Source organism: Pongo abelii, chromosome 13 (genome assembly GCF_028885655.2).
Source record: "Pongo abelii isolate AG06213 chromosome 13, NHGRI_mPonAbe1-v2.0_pri, whole genome shotgun sequence".
Taxonomy (NCBI): domain Eukaryota; kingdom Metazoa; phylum Chordata; class Mammalia; order Primates; family Hominidae; genus Pongo; species Pongo abelii.
The window spans coordinates 127,846,708-127,862,837 of record NC_071998.2 but is presented as its reverse complement, the minus strand read 5'-3'; the positions used below and the strand labels follow the sequence as shown (position 1 = coordinate 127,862,837).

At 52.3% G+C, this 16,130-nt stretch overlaps 1 protein-coding gene across 15 annotated transcripts in view; it reads left to right on the top strand.

Moving 5' to 3' along the window:
* SEC16A (SEC16 homolog A, endoplasmic reticulum export factor) overlaps positions 1-16,130 on the top strand; it is a 44,127-nt gene that overhangs the window by 4,138 nt on the left and 23,859 nt on the right. For 11 of the 15 annotated variants that reach the window (XR_008510161.2, XM_054521226.2, XM_054521224.2 and 8 more), the window contains 9 exons: positions 1,683-5,317; positions 7,325-7,461; positions 10,954-11,051; positions 12,356-12,482; positions 12,977-13,175; positions 13,303-13,477; positions 14,868-15,010; positions 15,690-15,751; positions 15,829-15,967. Coding sequence is in view for 14 of the 15 variants with exons in the window: in XM_054521226.2 (XP_054377201.2) it covers positions 1,748-5,317; positions 7,325-7,461; positions 10,954-11,051; positions 12,356-12,482; positions 12,977-13,175; positions 13,303-13,477; positions 14,868-15,010; positions 15,690-15,751; positions 15,829-15,967 (4,650 nt within the window). In the remaining variant the exon portion in view is untranslated. The remainder of the gene's footprint in view (positions 1-1,682; positions 5,318-7,324; positions 7,462-10,953; positions 11,052-12,355; positions 12,483-12,976; positions 13,176-13,302; positions 13,478-14,867; positions 15,011-15,689; positions 15,752-15,828; positions 15,968-16,130) is intronic. The other 4 variants (XM_063714534.1, XM_063714533.1, XM_063714537.1 and 1 more) reach the window with 1 other exon arrangement.

Here is a 16,130-nt window from a genome sequence, read left to right as displayed (position 1 = left end):
AAAAAAAAAAAAAAATGTGTGGATTAAACTCCAGGGTCCTCCCCTTTGGTTTAATTTTTCCTTTGATTGGCTAAACTTATCTGTTTGTTCATGAGGGTGGTGCTGACAAGAAGAAAGACTGATAGAAAGAAAAGAACTTTCCTAAAGATATAGCCCTTGAATTTTTGCCTTAAGAGGCCAGGTTAACTATTCAAGTTTGTATCTACTATGTTTTATTTAAAAACTATGGAGGTTTTTGCCCCTTTGTTTTCTATAAGAGGTTTCTTGGCATTTCTGCCTGTTGTTGAAAATTTTGGAATCCAGTCTGTGCCTCGTAAAGCTGCTTTAAGTTGCCTGGGAGTTTCCATTCCAGGCACAGTTACAGCTCCAGTTCAAAGGTAACGTCTTGCTGGTGGTCCTTTCAGACCTTAAGCCAGTCACAGTACAAAAAATGAGACCTATGAAGAGGTGTGATAAAAGGCATTTAGATGAATATATTTATTTTGCAGTGCTTTTTAAAAAAATGATTGTGTCAATTTTTATTTATTTATTTTTTTAAAATAGAGACCGTCTTGCTCTGTTGCCCAGGCTGGACTGCAGTGGTACAATCATAGCTCACTGCAGCCTCGAACTCATGGACACAAGTGATCTTCCCTCCTTAACCCCCTGAGTCCCTGGGACTACAGGTGTGTGCCACCATGTCTGGCTAACTCTCTTCTTTTGTAGAGACAAGGGCTTGCTGTGCTGCCCAGGCTGGTCTCGACCTCCTGGGCTCTGGCAGTCCTTCCAGCTTGACCTCCCGAAGTGCTGGGATTACAGGCGTGCGCCACTGCTCCCAGCCTACTTCGCAGCTTTTATAACTGTACTTCATAATGCTCTTTCATCAAAGAAAATGGAAGAACGAATTTGAAACTTTTGTATCCCTTTTGAAATTTAAAATTAACATGTATGGAAAGTATGATATAAAGTTTTTCTTTTTTTTTTGAGCTAGGGACTCACTGTGTCACCCAGGCTGAAGGGCAGTGGTGCTGTCATAGCTCACGGCAGCCTCGACCTCCCAGGCTCACACAATCCTCCTGCCTCAGCCTCCTGAGTAGTTGGGACTACAGGTGTGCACCACCACGCCTGGCTGATTTTTGTATTTTTTTGTAGAAATGAGATCCCACTGTTGCTCAGGCTGGCCGCGAATTCCTGGGCTCAAGTGGTCCTCCCGCCTTGGCCTCTTAAAGTGTTGGGAGTACAAGCATAAGTCACCACATCTGGCCAGTTTTTCTTTCTTAATGGAAGAGTTGGCTCTTCCTGGATCTAGGGATGGTTTACAGGAAAACGTTGAGTATCTGTGGGTCTGGCAGCATATCACACCAGTGGTCAGGTTCCGCACTGTCCCTGTTGTTGTGGCGCAGGTCTGCGGCAGCAATGGGCCTTGTGAGTAGAGGATCCCAGAGGAGGGAGTGGCCATCTAGACATACTCCATCAGCTCACGGCCAGGCCATCCAGGGTTCTCACTCTGTCCACTGCCCCCCAGAGCAGCTCCTCAGGGACAGGTGTTCTCTGCTGGGGTGGGGTGTAGAGGAGAGAGAATCCTCGGGATTTAAGTGACATAAAATCATGTTCAGTGTTTCTCTTTTTCCTTAGTTTTCCTGATTGCAGCTAGGACTTTGAATATATGGATTTTATGCTGATTTTCTCTTTTTCTTTTCCAGCTCCAATTAAGGAAAAGCTGTATCCTGCTTCCTTCTGCAGCATCGACTTGTGCAAGAGTTCAGTCATGCAGCCGCCGCCCCAGGCGGTTCCGTCTGGCGTGGCTGGGCCACCTCCAGCCGGGAATCCTCGGAGCGTGTTCTGGGCTAGCAGCCCTTACAGGAGACGGGCTAATAATAATGCAGCAGTGGCTCCGACAACTTGCCCATTGCAGCCGGTCACAGATCCATTTGCTTTTAGTAGACAGGCGCTCCAAAGTACACCACTGGGCAGTTCGTCCAAAAGCAGTCCACCTGTCTTGCAAGGCCCAGCCCCCGCAGGGTTTTCTCAGCACCCCGGTTTGCTTGTGCCTCACACACATGCCAGAGATAGCTCTCAGGGACCCTGTGAGCCCCTGCCTGGACCTCTGACACAGCCCAGAGCAGATGCCACTCCATTTTCTGGTGCGTTGACACCTTCAGCACCTCCTGGGCCTGAGATGAACAGGAGTGCAGAGGTTGGTTCCAGTTCAGAGCCTGAAGTTCAGACTCTGCCGTATCTGCCTCACTACATTCCAGGAGTGGATTCTGAAACGTCTCATGGGGGCCATCCTCATGGGAACATGCCTGGGCTCGACCGACCCCTGAGCAGGCAAAACCCGCATGACAGTGTGGTCACCCCAGCAGCATCCCCTTCCTTCCCTCAGCCTCGTCTGCAGATGCCGGGACAGTGGGGGCCACTGCAGGGAGGCCCACAGCCCTCGGGGCAACATCGTTCACCCTGCCCTGAAGGACCTGTTCCCAGCGGGGTGCCCTGTACCACCAGCGTTCCTCATTTCCCCACCCCGTCCATCCTACATCAGGGCCCTGGTCATGAGCAACACAGCCCTCTGGTGGCTCCCCCAGCAGCCTTGCCCAGTAATGGAAGAGACGAGGTGGGCCACTTGCAAAGTGGAAGCCACCTGGCCAATAACTTTGATCCTGAAAATACGTTCAGGCAAAATCCCAGAATTGTGAATCATTGGGCAAGCCCAGAGCTCAGGCAGAATTCAGGAGCGAAGAAGGAGCACCGGCCCACCTCTGCTCTTGTGAATCCCCTCGCCCAGGGAGATAGCCCAGAAAACCGTACGCACCACCCACTGGGGGCTGGGGCCGGGGCTGGCTGTGCCCCGCTGGAAGCAGACTCGGGAGCCTCAGGAGCTCTGGCGATGTTTTTCCAAGGGGGAGAGACAGAAAATGAGGAGAATCTCTCATCTGAAAAAGCAGGCTTACCTGGTCAAGCAGACTTCGACGATTTCTGCTCCAGCCCTGGGCTAGGCCGTCCGCCCGCACCTGCACACATGGGGGCAGGCAACCTCTGCCAGGCCCTTCTCCCAGGCCCCAGCAATGAGGCTGCTGGTGATGTGTGGGGTGACGCAGTGAGCACAGGGGTGCCGGATGCCAGCAGCTCGCAGTATGAGAATGTTGAGAACTTAGAATTTGTTCAGAATCAAGAAGTTCTGCCAAGTGAGCCCCTCAATTTGGACCCTTCCTCCCCGAGTGACCAGTTCAGATACGGGCCCCTTCCTGGGCCAGCTGTGCCCAGGCATGGTGCTGTGTGCCACGCTGGAGCCCCTGATGCCACACTGCACACAGTGCACCCTGACAGCGTGTCATCCAGCTGTAGCAGCAGAAGCCACGGAAGGCTCTCAGGCTCAGCCAGGCCCCAGGAGCTGGTTGGCACATTCATTCAGCAAGAAGTTGGAAAACCTGAGGATGAAGCTTCAGGTAGTTTTTTTAAGCAAATTGATTCTTCTCCCGTAGGAGGTGAAACAGACGAGACCACTGTGAGCCAGAATTACCGTGGCAGCGTGTCCCAGCCCTCAACCCCGAGCCCCCCGAAACCTACAGGAATATTTCAGACAAGTGCAAATAGTTCTTTTGAACCGGTAAAATCGCACTTAGTTGGGGTAAAACCATTTGAGGCAGATCGTGCCAACGTGGTTGGTGAAGTAAGGGAGACCTGTGCCCGCCAGAAGCAGTGCAGACCAGCTGCCGCCCTGCCCGATGCTTCCCCTGGCAACCTGGAGCAGCCGCCAGACAACATGGAGACCCTCTGTGCACCCCAGGTCTGTCCCCTGCCTCTTAACTCCACCACGGAAGCTGCGCACGTGCTTCCGCACGCAGGGGCGCCGCCCTTGGATACTGTGTATCCAGCACCTGAGAAGAGGCCTTCAGCCAGGGCCCAGGGGCCCATGAAGTGTGAGAGCCCAGCAACGACTCTGTGGGCGCAAAGTGAGCTGCCAGATTTTGGAGGCAACGTCCTTCTGGCCCCTGCAGCCCCGGCGCTTTATGTGTGTGCAAAACCTCAGCCACCTGAAGTTGTTCAGCCTCCAGAAGAGGCGATGTCCGGGCAGCAGTCACGGAACCCAAGCTCGGCGGCCCCTGTGCAGAGCCGAGGTGGCATTGGTGCTTCTGAGAACCTTGAGAATCCTCCCAAAATGGGAGAGGAGGAGGCCCTTCAGTCCCAGGCGAGTTCTGGTTATGCAAGTTTATTATCCTCACCGCCCACTGAGTCTCTGCAGAATCCGCCAGTCTTGATTGCTCAGCCTGATCACAGCTATAATCTGGCTCAGCCCATTAACTTTCCTGTGTCCTTATCGAACTCTAATGAGAAGAATCAGTCCTGGAGAGAGGCTTTGGTGGGGGATAGACCTGCAGTCAGCAGTTGGGCTCTCGGTGGTGATTCTGGGGAGAATACTTCTTTGTCTGGGATTCCAACCAGCTCTGTCCTTAGCTTGTCTCTGCCTAGCAGTGTTGCCCAAAGTAATTTTCCACAAGGTTCTGGTGCTTCCGAAATGGTTTCTAATCAGCCTGCTAATTTGCTGGTTCAACCACCATCCCAGCCAGTTCCAGAGAACTTGGTTCCAGAAAGTCAAAAGGATCGTAAGGCAGGAAGTGCTCTTCCCGGATTTGCTAATAGCCCTGCTGGAAGCACAAGTGTGGTGTTAGTTCCACCTACACACGGCACCCTGGTGCCTGATGGTAATAAGGCAAACCATTCCAGTCATCAAGAAGACACTTACGGAGCCCTAGACTTTACCTTAAGCAGGACTTTGGAAAATCCTGTAAGCGTGTACAGCCCTTCCCATTCTGACAGCCTCGCTTCTCAGCAAACTGTTGCCAGTCATCCCAGACAATCTGGGCCTGGGGCGCCTAACCTTGACCGTTTTTATCAGCAGGTCACGAAAGACGCCCAGGGCCAGCCTGGCCTCGAAAGAGCCCAGCAGGAGCTGGTGCCACCCCAGCAACAGGCTTCTCCCCCACAACTACCCAAAGCCACGTTTTCAGAGCTGTCAAATCCAGAAAGTCTGCCAACACAGGGACGGGCCCAGAACTCAGCACAGCCACCGGCAAGTCTGGTTCCGGTCGACGCGGGTCAGCAGCTGCCGCCTCGGCCTCCTCAGTCCTCTAGCGTATCACTGGTGTCCAGTGGCTCCGGCCAGGCAGCTGTGCCTTCAGAGCAGCCGTGGCCACAGCCAGTGCCTGCACTTGCCCCCGGCCCGCCGCCTCAGGACCTGGCCGCCTACTACTACTACCGGCCTCTGTACGATGCCTACCAGCCTCAGTACCCCTTGCCGTACCCACCGGAGCCTGGCGCAGCCTCCCTCTATTACCAGGTAGAGTTGAGTCGCATGTGTAACCCACTTTTCTCTGCTTGCTTTGACCAGTTGAGTCCCTTTCACTCACGGTGTATTCCTTAGTAGTGTTTGTTCACTTGGTTCCAAGGTCACCCACAGTCCCGCAGGCGTGAGAACAGTATTCCAGTAACGCTTCCTGAGGACAGGGCTCCCGGCTCCAGAACCTACTCTCCCAAGCACAGGCCACCCTTAGTTCACACCATGCATTAGCATCTTGAATTGCTTATAATACTTGCTTAGGATTTGAACCAGCCTCCCCAGCTTATGTGACAAAAAGAGCCCTCCATTTCCTGTCACCCCTGCTCCTGCTGGCTGTCTGCAGAAAAGTTGTGTGTTGCATGCCTTGGGAAGCTGGGCTAGCCTCTGGAAGCTTACGTCAGAAGCACTGGGCATAACCATAGTCCTTTAAATGCCCTTGGAGAATAAAAACACGGAGAGAAAATAGTCAGTTTTGGAGCATGAGCCACACGCACCAGCTAAGCGAGGCGGAGTCCCGCAAGCTGCTCTCAGCACGTGGTGGTGCGGGCAGCGGCTCGGGGACCGGCTGTGCTCGTGCAGAAGATTCTTCTGTGCCTCTTTCCACAGGGACACCAGCTCATGAATGACATTTGAGTTAGGTTCCACATAATCCTGCAGTTGTTCGAAAAGTGTCTGTGTACACATTTGATCATTATCTGCTTTTCCTACCCTCTAGCCCAGTTCAGCATACACCGATTGGGTTCACCGATTCAGTGTCACCCCAGGTAGAAGGGTTGTGTGATAGGGAGTTGGAAAACCATGGTCTTGCGGTATGTAAGGCCAGTTGGAACCAGACTTGGGGCCACACAGGAAGGCCTTGCAGTCAGAAGGGGGCCCGCCCCGAGGAGCAAGGCTGCCGTGGCTGGCTGGGTACTGCCCCGGGGAATGGGGCTGGGCCTCCCCCATGGGCCTCTAGCATCATGGTTTGTGTGCATGTGACCAGGTGCACACCTGACCCTTCAGACCTGTGTAGGTTCCAGAAGGAGCCCAGGCATTTTTTATTTCCATACAAGGACATTCAGCTCTGCTGGGAGCCCTGGGGTGGGGCCGGTGCAGAGCGAGGGGAAGCCGTGGCCTCACTTCAGGTCCTTTGTCCAGTCCTCCTGCTGCGAGCCACCTCCCTCCGCAGAAGTGCACTCCTCCCGCCATGCCTCTTGCTGTGGTGTCTGGGTGGCCAAGGATGAGTCCGTTTTGCTGTGATTTCACATTACCTGCCAGGCAGCGGAAGCGTCGAGGCCTTGAGGCTTTGAGGCCCTTAAGCATGAATTCTGGCGTGTGCCCGGGGCACTGCATGTCTTCAGATCCTCATGTGTCCACGTGGGCCCCCTTGGGGACAGATCTGTGGCCACTAATTGGTTGGTGATGGGGCTGAAGCCTCCTGAGAATAAAGGACGGTCTGCTTTTAGAGGCCGCTCCTGGCTGTGGCTCTCTGTTCACTGGGACCCTGGTTCTTTGACTTAACGGAGGTGGCATCTGAAGCGGGACGCAGGGGTTGTTCAAATCATGGCATCTCCACACTGGACTTTCAGGAAGCAGAAACCTAACAGCCCCTTCCGGAAGTCACCACAGCCCCCTGGGGTTGTCTGCTGACATGCTGGTGCCCTGGGTCCATCCGGGGGTCTCCTGAACAGGGCCAGGGCTGTGGGTCTTAGGACACCCCGCTGCCTGTGGGTGTGGCTGTGCTTTGGAGTCTGTGCATGAGAAAAGGGCTATGTTCAGTCCTGCTGGAGAGCAGCCCTCTGCGATGTTTCCAGCTCAGGCTGGCTGTTGGACGAGCTCGCTCTTGGTAGGTATCTAATGCTGCCCGCCCTCTGCAGTGTTTCCAGCTCAGGCTGGTTGTTGGACGAGCTCGCTCTTGGTAGGTATCTAATGCTGCCCGCCCTCTGCAGTGTTTCCAGCTCAGGCTGGCTGTTGGACGAGCTCGCTCTTGATTGGTATCTAATCCTGCCCAAATGCTTCCTCCCACAGGATGTCTACGGCCTCTATGATACTCGATACAGGCCCTATGACAGTGCTGCGTCTGCTTACGCCGAGAACTACCGCTATCCCGAGCCCGAGCGGCCCAGCTCCCGAGCCAGCCACTCCTCGGAACGGCCACCTGCCAGGTGCGGCCACGCCCACCCTGGCTGCCTCTCTGTCATACTCAGACCCATGTCTGTGTTGCTTGCTATGGGGATAACTTAGTGACTCGAAAAGTTCCGTATTTCTGAAGAATTATACAAACTTATCTAACATATGTTTACATTTTCTTGGTACGGACAAATTGTAGGATGTGTTTTTAAATGAAATTAAACACTGCCCCGGGTGATCACTAGCTGTGCTGGTCAGTTAGCATTCGGCCCCACCTCAACTGGGGCCAGACCCTGCTCAGAGCTGCAGAGAAGCAGCCTCTGACTTGTCTGTGAGTCCCTCTGGCCGGGGCACATCTGTTGGTCTGGCCATTTGCTAATGGGGTGTTCAGGCCCCCCAGAGACACGGCAGCTTTTCACCGGTCTCCGGAGGCCTGGGAGGACTGGTCACAGAGGTGACTTAATTCTTAGACCTGTCAGGCTGGCTACAGAAAGCAGGGCTTGAAAGCCTGTGTTTACTCTTCTTTTTTTTTTTCTTTTAAGGCAGGTCTCACTCTGTTGTCCGAGCTGGAGTGCAATGGTGCCATCTTGGCTCACTGCAGCCTTGACCTCCTGAGCCCAAGCAATCTTCCCACTTCAGCCTCCCAAGGAGCTGGGACTACAGACATGCCCCATCAAACCCAGCTAATTTTGTTCATTTTTTTTTTTTTTTGTAGAGATGAGGGTCTCGTTATGTTGGCCAGGCTGGTCTCAAACTCCTGGCCTCAAGGGATCCTCCTGCCCAGGTCTCCCAAAGTGCTGGGATTACAGGCATTAGCCACTGCGCCCGGCCAGCCTATGTTTCTCCTTGACGTTGCCTCCTCTGCTTGAAGGCCAGCCATGCCTCTGTTTGCCATTACAGAAGAGGGGTTTGGAAAGACCTGTGGCACTGTGCCTTCAGCTGAGTAGGCCTTTAAGCCGGGTCAGAGTCCTCCTGGGCCCTAGAGCAGAGGAGGCTGTTGTTGTTTTTCATCTCCACTCAGGGAGGTGCGCAGAGCCCTGCGAGGGGTGGGCGTAGTCCTGGCCACCGCGTTAGGCTGCACCTTCCAGGGCCTTAGCTGCACTTGCTCCTTGCGAGATCTGAGGAGAGACTGTCTCACAGGTAGAGGCTCCCTGCAAGGGGATATTGCTTCTTAAACTTGGTAATAGAGAAAAAGCTAGTCATTAATGAAGTCTTTGTACCTGCACTTGTTTTTGAAAGGTTCCTCATGCTTATTCTTAGAGGTTTTTAGGAGCTTACCTAAAGAGAAAGGCTCTATCTGTGAACCTCTGCCCACGCAGCTGGCCTTGGTGTACTCGGCTCCAAGGCCATGCACTGGGCGGTGTGCAGCTGGATGTTGGAGGTGCTTTGTGAAGCAGGCGGCACTGTGAGGCTTCACCTCTCTGGAGGCTGTAATTGTGAGAAAATTCCCAGGATTTGAGCTACTGTGTGTCACCCTGTCACCTGGGAAGCGGAGTTTGAAGTTAAGATCATATTCCAATTCAAAGCCTTCCAGCTCCGGGTGAGGGTGAGCGGACAGGTGTTTTCTAGAGGCCCTGAGAGGCGAGAGCACAGAGGAGAGACAGCCAGGGAGGATTCTCACTGTTGCGTTTTCCTTCTGCTGGCCGCCCTGCCGAGCTCACCTAGGAACCGATTCTGAGAGGCCAGTGGTGGCTCGTGATACGGAGAAGGCCTCACCAGAGGCAGGGTCAGGTCACCGCAGGAGTGGCTTTGTCACCGGATCCGCAGGCTTACTCCTCCTTCCCGTGTTCGGATCCTGCGGCTGCCTTCAGCCCTGACTTGCGCAGGCTCTGGGGAATCCTTTCTGCTTCTTCCCCCGCTTTGGTTGGGGAGCACACGTCTCGCATGTGTGTTCAGCCTCCGCGCTTGTGCGTGGCATGGACTCACCTCTCTGGGCCTGGTGTGGTCAGATATCCGCAGGCACTGCCTGTCTCAGCCTTGTTGTTTTTGAGACTGTGTTGCTCCTGATGAATGACTGGGGTTGGAAAGGTTGGCTGAGGACACGGCGGCTCCTTGGAAACCCCAAGTCAGATAATTTCTCCAGAACCTGCTGTGGCCCACGTGAATGTAATAGACCCTAGAGTGGCCACTCAGGCTGTCGGTCAGTAGGGCTCGTTACTGTGGCTGAGCAGTTGGATGTAGGGGGACAAGTGGGCCGGGCCCCATGCCACCCAGCAGCAGCTCTGTCTCATGCAGAGGTGCTGCGCCAACCGAGCAGCCAACCTCAGCAGTGGGTGTGCGGCTCCCGTGATGTCTCCTGAAGGGGCGTGGGAAGGGTCACATTTTGAAAATTAAATATTGTATGAAAATTATAAAATGGTCTTACATCCTTCCAAGAGTCTTTTTAGGTCTCACCGTTTTAGCCAGGCTGGAGTGCAGTGGTGCCATCATAGCTCACTGTAGCTTTAAAACCTGCTGGGCTCAAGCCATCCTCCTGCCTCAGCCTCCTATGTAGCTGGGACTACAGGTGTGTGCCACCATGCCTGGCTAATTTTTTTACTGTTTTATGGAGACAGGGTCTCACTGTGTTTACCAGGCTGGCCTTTCAAGAATCTTGAAGGTACCAGAAGGTCTGATACTTGATCATTGTACTAACTTGTGCTTTTCCTGTAGTGAGAGTCAGGATCATGGCTTGGTCTACAAAACCAGCCTTTCTGGGGCATGTGTAGGAATCTGACACCCCATCGGCTCCAGGAGACCTGAGGGGGAGGTGGGGCCATTAGAGTCCCGCTCTAGGAGCACACACACGGGCTCTGACAGGGGGTACCCTGCGCGCGTGCAGGGAGCACCAACAGCCAGCGGTCTGGGGTCGAGGCCGTGAAACTGGCATTTTAGGTTGGTTTGAATGGCTCAGTGAGACCGGGCACTGTGGGTCACTCCTGCAATCCCAGCACTTTAGGAGGCTGAGGTGGGTGGATCGCTTGACCCCAGGTGTTCGAGACCAGCCTGGGCAACATGGTGAAACCCCATGTCTATGAAAAAATAAAAAACTAGCCGGGTGTGGTGGCGTGTGCCTGTAGTCCCAGCTACTCAGAAGCTGAGGTGGGAGGATTGCTTGAGCCTGGGAGGTGGAGGTTGTGTTGAGCTGAGATCATGTCACTGCACTCCAGCCTGTGCGACAGAGTGAGACCTGTCTCAAGAAAAACAAGCTCAGTCCATTTTGTCCTCTACTGAGCATAATATCAAAAATTCTAGGACCTATTTTAGCATTGACTTTTATAGGCTACAGCAGTGAGTACACAAAAAGGGTCAGTTCTTTTTAGCCGAACGGCTCTTAGTTATTTTACCAAGATGAATTTGAATTAGCCGTATGGTGGGAAATTCCACAATCTCATCCTTGCTACTGTTTTAAATCTTCTAATTGGAATTTTTGTACAACCAAAGTGCTTTGATGAATGCCCATTGCTTTGGGAATTATTTGTATTGGCTGATGTCACACTTTAAGAAATAGGTAATTTGTTTTTTAACAGCACTGTGTGTTTTTTCAGGCAAGGGTATCCTGAAGGATACTATAGTTCCAAAAGTGGATGGAGCAGTCAGAGCGATTACTATGCAAGTTATTACTCCAGCCAGTACGATTATGGAGGTATGTCAAGGAACTCCAAGCAGCTGGCCTTAGCAGGTGCCTTGTGCAAAAGACACTGATGACATGCAGCCCTGGCCAGCCAGCACCTGCTGGTAACTTCCAGGAAATGTCCCCTTTTATTAATCTCTTTATGTTTTTGCCCAAGAGCCAAAACAGTTGAAAATACTTTGTATTTGGAAATAATTATATTGATATTTTTCATTACTAAATTACATCTTAATCTTAGCATGAATGCGTCTTTGTCATATTGGCAGATTTCTCTGATTTTCTAGCGGAGCATAACCGGCAGTTCGAGAGCTGCTGTGTCCACATATGCCTTCGTAAACATAAACGGATGAAAAGGAAGTGAAATGAAAAACCATCTCCTCGGTCCCACCAGCTGTGTCTCCCGCACTCCTGACCACAGGAGGCTGGCAGCTGCTGCCTGGGGCAGTGTGGACATGGGCCACGCCCACTGGGCAGCGACCTGGGTGCTCCCTGGCAACGTCCAGCTGCAGCCACGTCTGCCCTCCATGCAGTGTGTGCGGCACAGTGGCCATGTCCCCACGAAGAGCCTCCTCCGGTCGCTCCTGCCCTGAATCCCCTTGACAAATATCAAATATCCCCTTTGATATTTGCACCTGTTTTAAATATAAATTTTAAAAAGAAAAACATCTTTAGAAAAGATGATAAGAGACCTTTTAAGAACTTTTTCTTAATACTTGCTAAAAACACTTGCTGAAAATGGTATATCCAGTTTGTTTACAGCCCTTTTAAAGTAACCTTTTAATATTGAGATTATTTTTGAAAACTTTATGAGTCACATTAAGGAGAAGAAATCGTAGTAAAATTTACAGTTAGGGGATTAACTAGTCAAAAGCAGCAACCGTGAAAGAGAACTGGCTGGGCACAGTGGCTCACACCTGTGATCCCAGCACTTAGGGAGGCCGAGGTGTGGGAGAAGCACTTGAGCCCAGGAGTTCAAGAACAGCCTGCGAAACATAGTAAGACCCCATCTCTGTTTAAAAAAAGAAGAAGAAAAAGAACTTAATAAAGAAATCTTTTAGCACCTTTTCTAAAAATATTTTTTCCTTTTAATCTAAAACACTTGTATTGAGAGAAAAATCAGCCAGTTGCCTTTAGGTAGCTAGGGCCCTCCAGATCTCATGGCTTCCTGGTGTCGTGCTGGTTTCCAGGAGAGAAGCTGGGTTTCTCGAGGAGTCCTTGGAGCATGAAGTCCTGGGGTGGTGTCACTTCTTTAGTGATATCTGAGGCATTTCTTCTTTTGCATGTTACTGTATTAATCATTAATTCCTTGCTCACAGATCCAGGTCACTGGGATCGTTACCACTACAGTGCTAGAGTCAGGGACCCCCGCACCTATGACCGGAGGTATTGGTGTGATGCAGAGTATGATGCGTACAGGAGAGAGCACTCTGCCTACGGGGACAGGTTGGTGGAGCACCCCTCGGGGGGCAGAGGCTGGGGGCAGCCAGGGTGCGCCAGTGCTTCTCTGCCCTCATGTCTGGGTTTTAACAAAGAGCTGTGGTAGTTTGGGTGAGCGTCCGCCTGATGTTTTGGTCCCTGTCTGAAAGGAAGGAGGGAGCAGACCCTCCCAGGGTTCCCAGCTTGGACTGTTAGAGGAGAACTGGCCTCAGCAAGAGGACTGTTCAGCACCTCTGGGAGCACCTGGGAGATTGGGCTCACTCTTTCTCATCATCCCTTCTTACCGGTCGCGCCCTGCAGCTCAGAGAAGTGACCACACTGGAGACGCATTCGCAGTACTTCTCTAACATTGCACGTCAGAGGGCCCTGAGTGTCGGGTGTGGTGTGTTGTGGCTCGGCCCCAGGGGCCTCAGTCTCGGCTCCTGGGCAGCTGCGTGGCAAATGGGGACGGGGCCTCCTGCACTCCCATTCGTCTGCCTCTGTCCCCCGGCTTCCTCTAGGCCCGAGAAACGTGACAACAACTGGAGGTACGATCCTCGCTTCACGGGGAGTTTTGACGATGACCCCGATCCGCACAGAGACCCTTATGGGGAAGAGGTGGACCGGCGCAGCGTCCACAGCGAGCACTCGGCACGGAGCCTGCACAGCGCACACAGCCTGGCCAGCCGCCGCAGCAGCCTTAGCTCCCACTCACACCAGGTGTGCGGCAGCACCTCACAGATACGCAGACAGTTGTGTTTAGAACCACCATCCTGTTTGCAGTGTACCTAAAGTTTTGCTGCTGTGCCTGGGGAATTGATTTTGCCCGTTTGCTTTGTTTTCTAAGAGTCAGATTTACAGAAGCCACAATGTGGCTGCCAGTTCCTACGAGGCCCCGCTTCCTCCGGGCTCCTTTCACGGCGATTTCGCCTACGGCACCTACCGCAGCAATTTCAGCAGTGGCCCCGGCTTCCCAGAGTATGGCTACCCTGCAGACACCGTCTGGCCTGCCATGGAGCAAGGTGTGTGCTCAGCAGGACAGAGGGATACTGGCTAACCCCACTGGGGCGGCCACCCAGCCCGGCATCCGAACATGGGAGTCAGGGCTGGGATTGGAATTGTGATGTCCTGGCCTGGCTCTGATCCAATCCGTCCTTCCAAGAGGCAGAGCGTGTCAGGACGGGCCGATGCTGTCTCTTCGATTGCAGTTTGGTTTAAGGCCTGAGAGCTGCCCTGCCTGCCCCGACATGCATTTTAAAGTGTGACTCTGAGGACAGCTCATATCCAGGCTCTGGGCAGACCCTGGTCACACCCCCATCGCAGACCCCGTGGCTCAGCAGCTTGCAGGAGGGAGCTGCTGATTCCCCTTGGAGACTCCGCTCATGCAGTTGTCCCGCATGTCAGTCAGAGTTCTCTTCCAGGATGCTCAAATGCTTTTTCTTGGCAAATTGCAGAAATATACGTAAAGATATAAAGTTACAGAATTTAATAGTAGGCTGACTGAGTTTTTTTTTTTTTGAGATGGAGTCTCACTCTGTCTCCCAGGATGGAGTGCAGTGTGACGCGATCTCGGCTCACTGCAACTTCTGCATCTCGGGTTCAAACGATTCTCCTGCCTCAGCCTCCTGAGTAGTTAAGATTACAGGTGTTTGCCACCATGCACAGCTAATTTTTGTATTTTTAGTAGAGATGGGGTTTTGCCATGTTGGCCAGGCTGGTCTCAAACTCCTGACCTCAAGTGATCCATCCTCCTTGGTCTCCCAAAATGCTTGGATTACAGGTGTGAGTCACTGCGCCCGGCCTTACTTTCTTAAAGTATTGTTTCAGTTAACATTTTTTCATTTCTTTTTTTTTAAGAGACAGAGTCTCGCTCTGTCACCCAGGCTGGAGTGCAGTGGCGCAGTCGTGGTCTCTGTCTCCTGGGTTCAGGTGGCCCTCCGCCTTGGATCCTTTCAAAGTGCTGGGATTACAGGCATGCACCACTATGCCTGGCTCCTTATTTTCTTTTTTGCTTGAGGTGTTTTGCTGTCCTTTTTGCTGGGTGCTGTGTGGTCATCGCAGTCTGAATTTGATTTTGTGAAAGTAAAAGAGCTCGGGAGTAGGCCAGGCCTGGGAGGAGCACACACTGCTGCAGGAGCCTCAGGGTGGCTCATGAGGGTGTCGCGGGAGCTTTCTCAGTGTACAAGGGAATAGCTTTCATGCTTAATGATTCAGATATTTTTCTTTTCCTGACATATGCTTAAGTTCTACTTTTAAGTATGATATTAAACAATTACCGAGTTTTGAGTTGGAAGTTTGTCATGATAAATCTAACCTGTGATTTCAGCTGTGTGAGCCCATTGAAAGTCTAGGCTCAGAAGCATCAAACAGTGACAAGCTGATTGTTTCTTTTTCAATTTATTTTAAATGCAGTTTCATCAAGACCAACTTCTCCTGAAAAATTTTCAGTGCCTCATGTCTGTGCCAGGTTTGGCCCTGGCGGTCAGCTTATCAAAGTGATTCCCAATCTGCCGTCAGAAGGGCAGCCGGCCTTGGTGGAGGTCCACAGCATGGAGGTAATGGCACACGCGGAAGCGTGGCGTCACTGCTCTGCTGCCCTGGGGAACTCTGTGCTTTGCAGTTTGTCATCTTCAGTTGTCAGACCTTGTCTCTGGACATATGTCCTTGGAAAATGTTTATTCCTGTGAATTTTCAATTTGTAGGGTTTTTCTTCTATTTGATCCTATCTTTTTCTTCCTAGAAGTCAGTATTGTAAGAGTCTGCCTTGGGTTTTCAACGCGGTTTGATTGTATATGCATTTTCTGTCCTCGTTTTGGGGACGTTTGCTTTATTGGTGCTTTTCAATGATAGATGCAGTGCGTGGGCCCGGTGCTGCCCAGGTGAAGGGGGCGGGTGGGGTGGATGTGCGTGGTGCTGCCGAGGTGACGGGGGCTGGCGTGCGCCTCTTCCTGCAGCTTCTGCAGGCTTCTGTCACATGTATTGGGGTTCTGCCTCAGGATTTGGGGAGAGAAAATGGATTTCACTGCTTAAAATAAAGTTTGAAATCATGGCTGTGGTCCACACAGGCCATGTTCCATGTAACAGCCTTGACAGAGCCTTCACCCACTGTGGGGTGGGGCGGGTGGGCCATGCCATCCTCTCCTCTCACGGGCAGCATCTGTGCCTGGGTTGGCCGGCCTGCCAGCAGGGTGGCTGCGCACTGGCCGCCACTGACCCACAGCCCTCTCCTCACAGGCCTTGCTGCAGCACACGTCCGAGCAGGAGGAGATGCGGGCGTTCCCAGGACCCCTGGCCAAGTATGTTCCTTGTTGAGGCATTTCTTTATAAGCCCAGCCTTGCAGACATCACTGCTCACTGTGTGTTCTTTCTGCAGAGACGACACCCATAAAGTGGATGTCATTAATTTTGCACAGAACAAAGCTATGAAATGTTTACAGAATGAAAACTTAATTGACAAAGAGTCTGCAAGTCTTCTTTGGAATTTTATTGTTCTCTTATGCAGACAAAATGGGGTATGTTTCTTTCTACTTCTAGAGTGTTTCTTCTTGCTGGTCTTCATTTCATCTTGGGAATGCTCAGCCTCCCAAAGGAACAGGGTGGGATCCGCATGCCCAGCTCTGGGAGCCTCGGGGGCCCCCTTAGGAAGCACACTGTAGTGGCTGGGTGGGGAGGGAG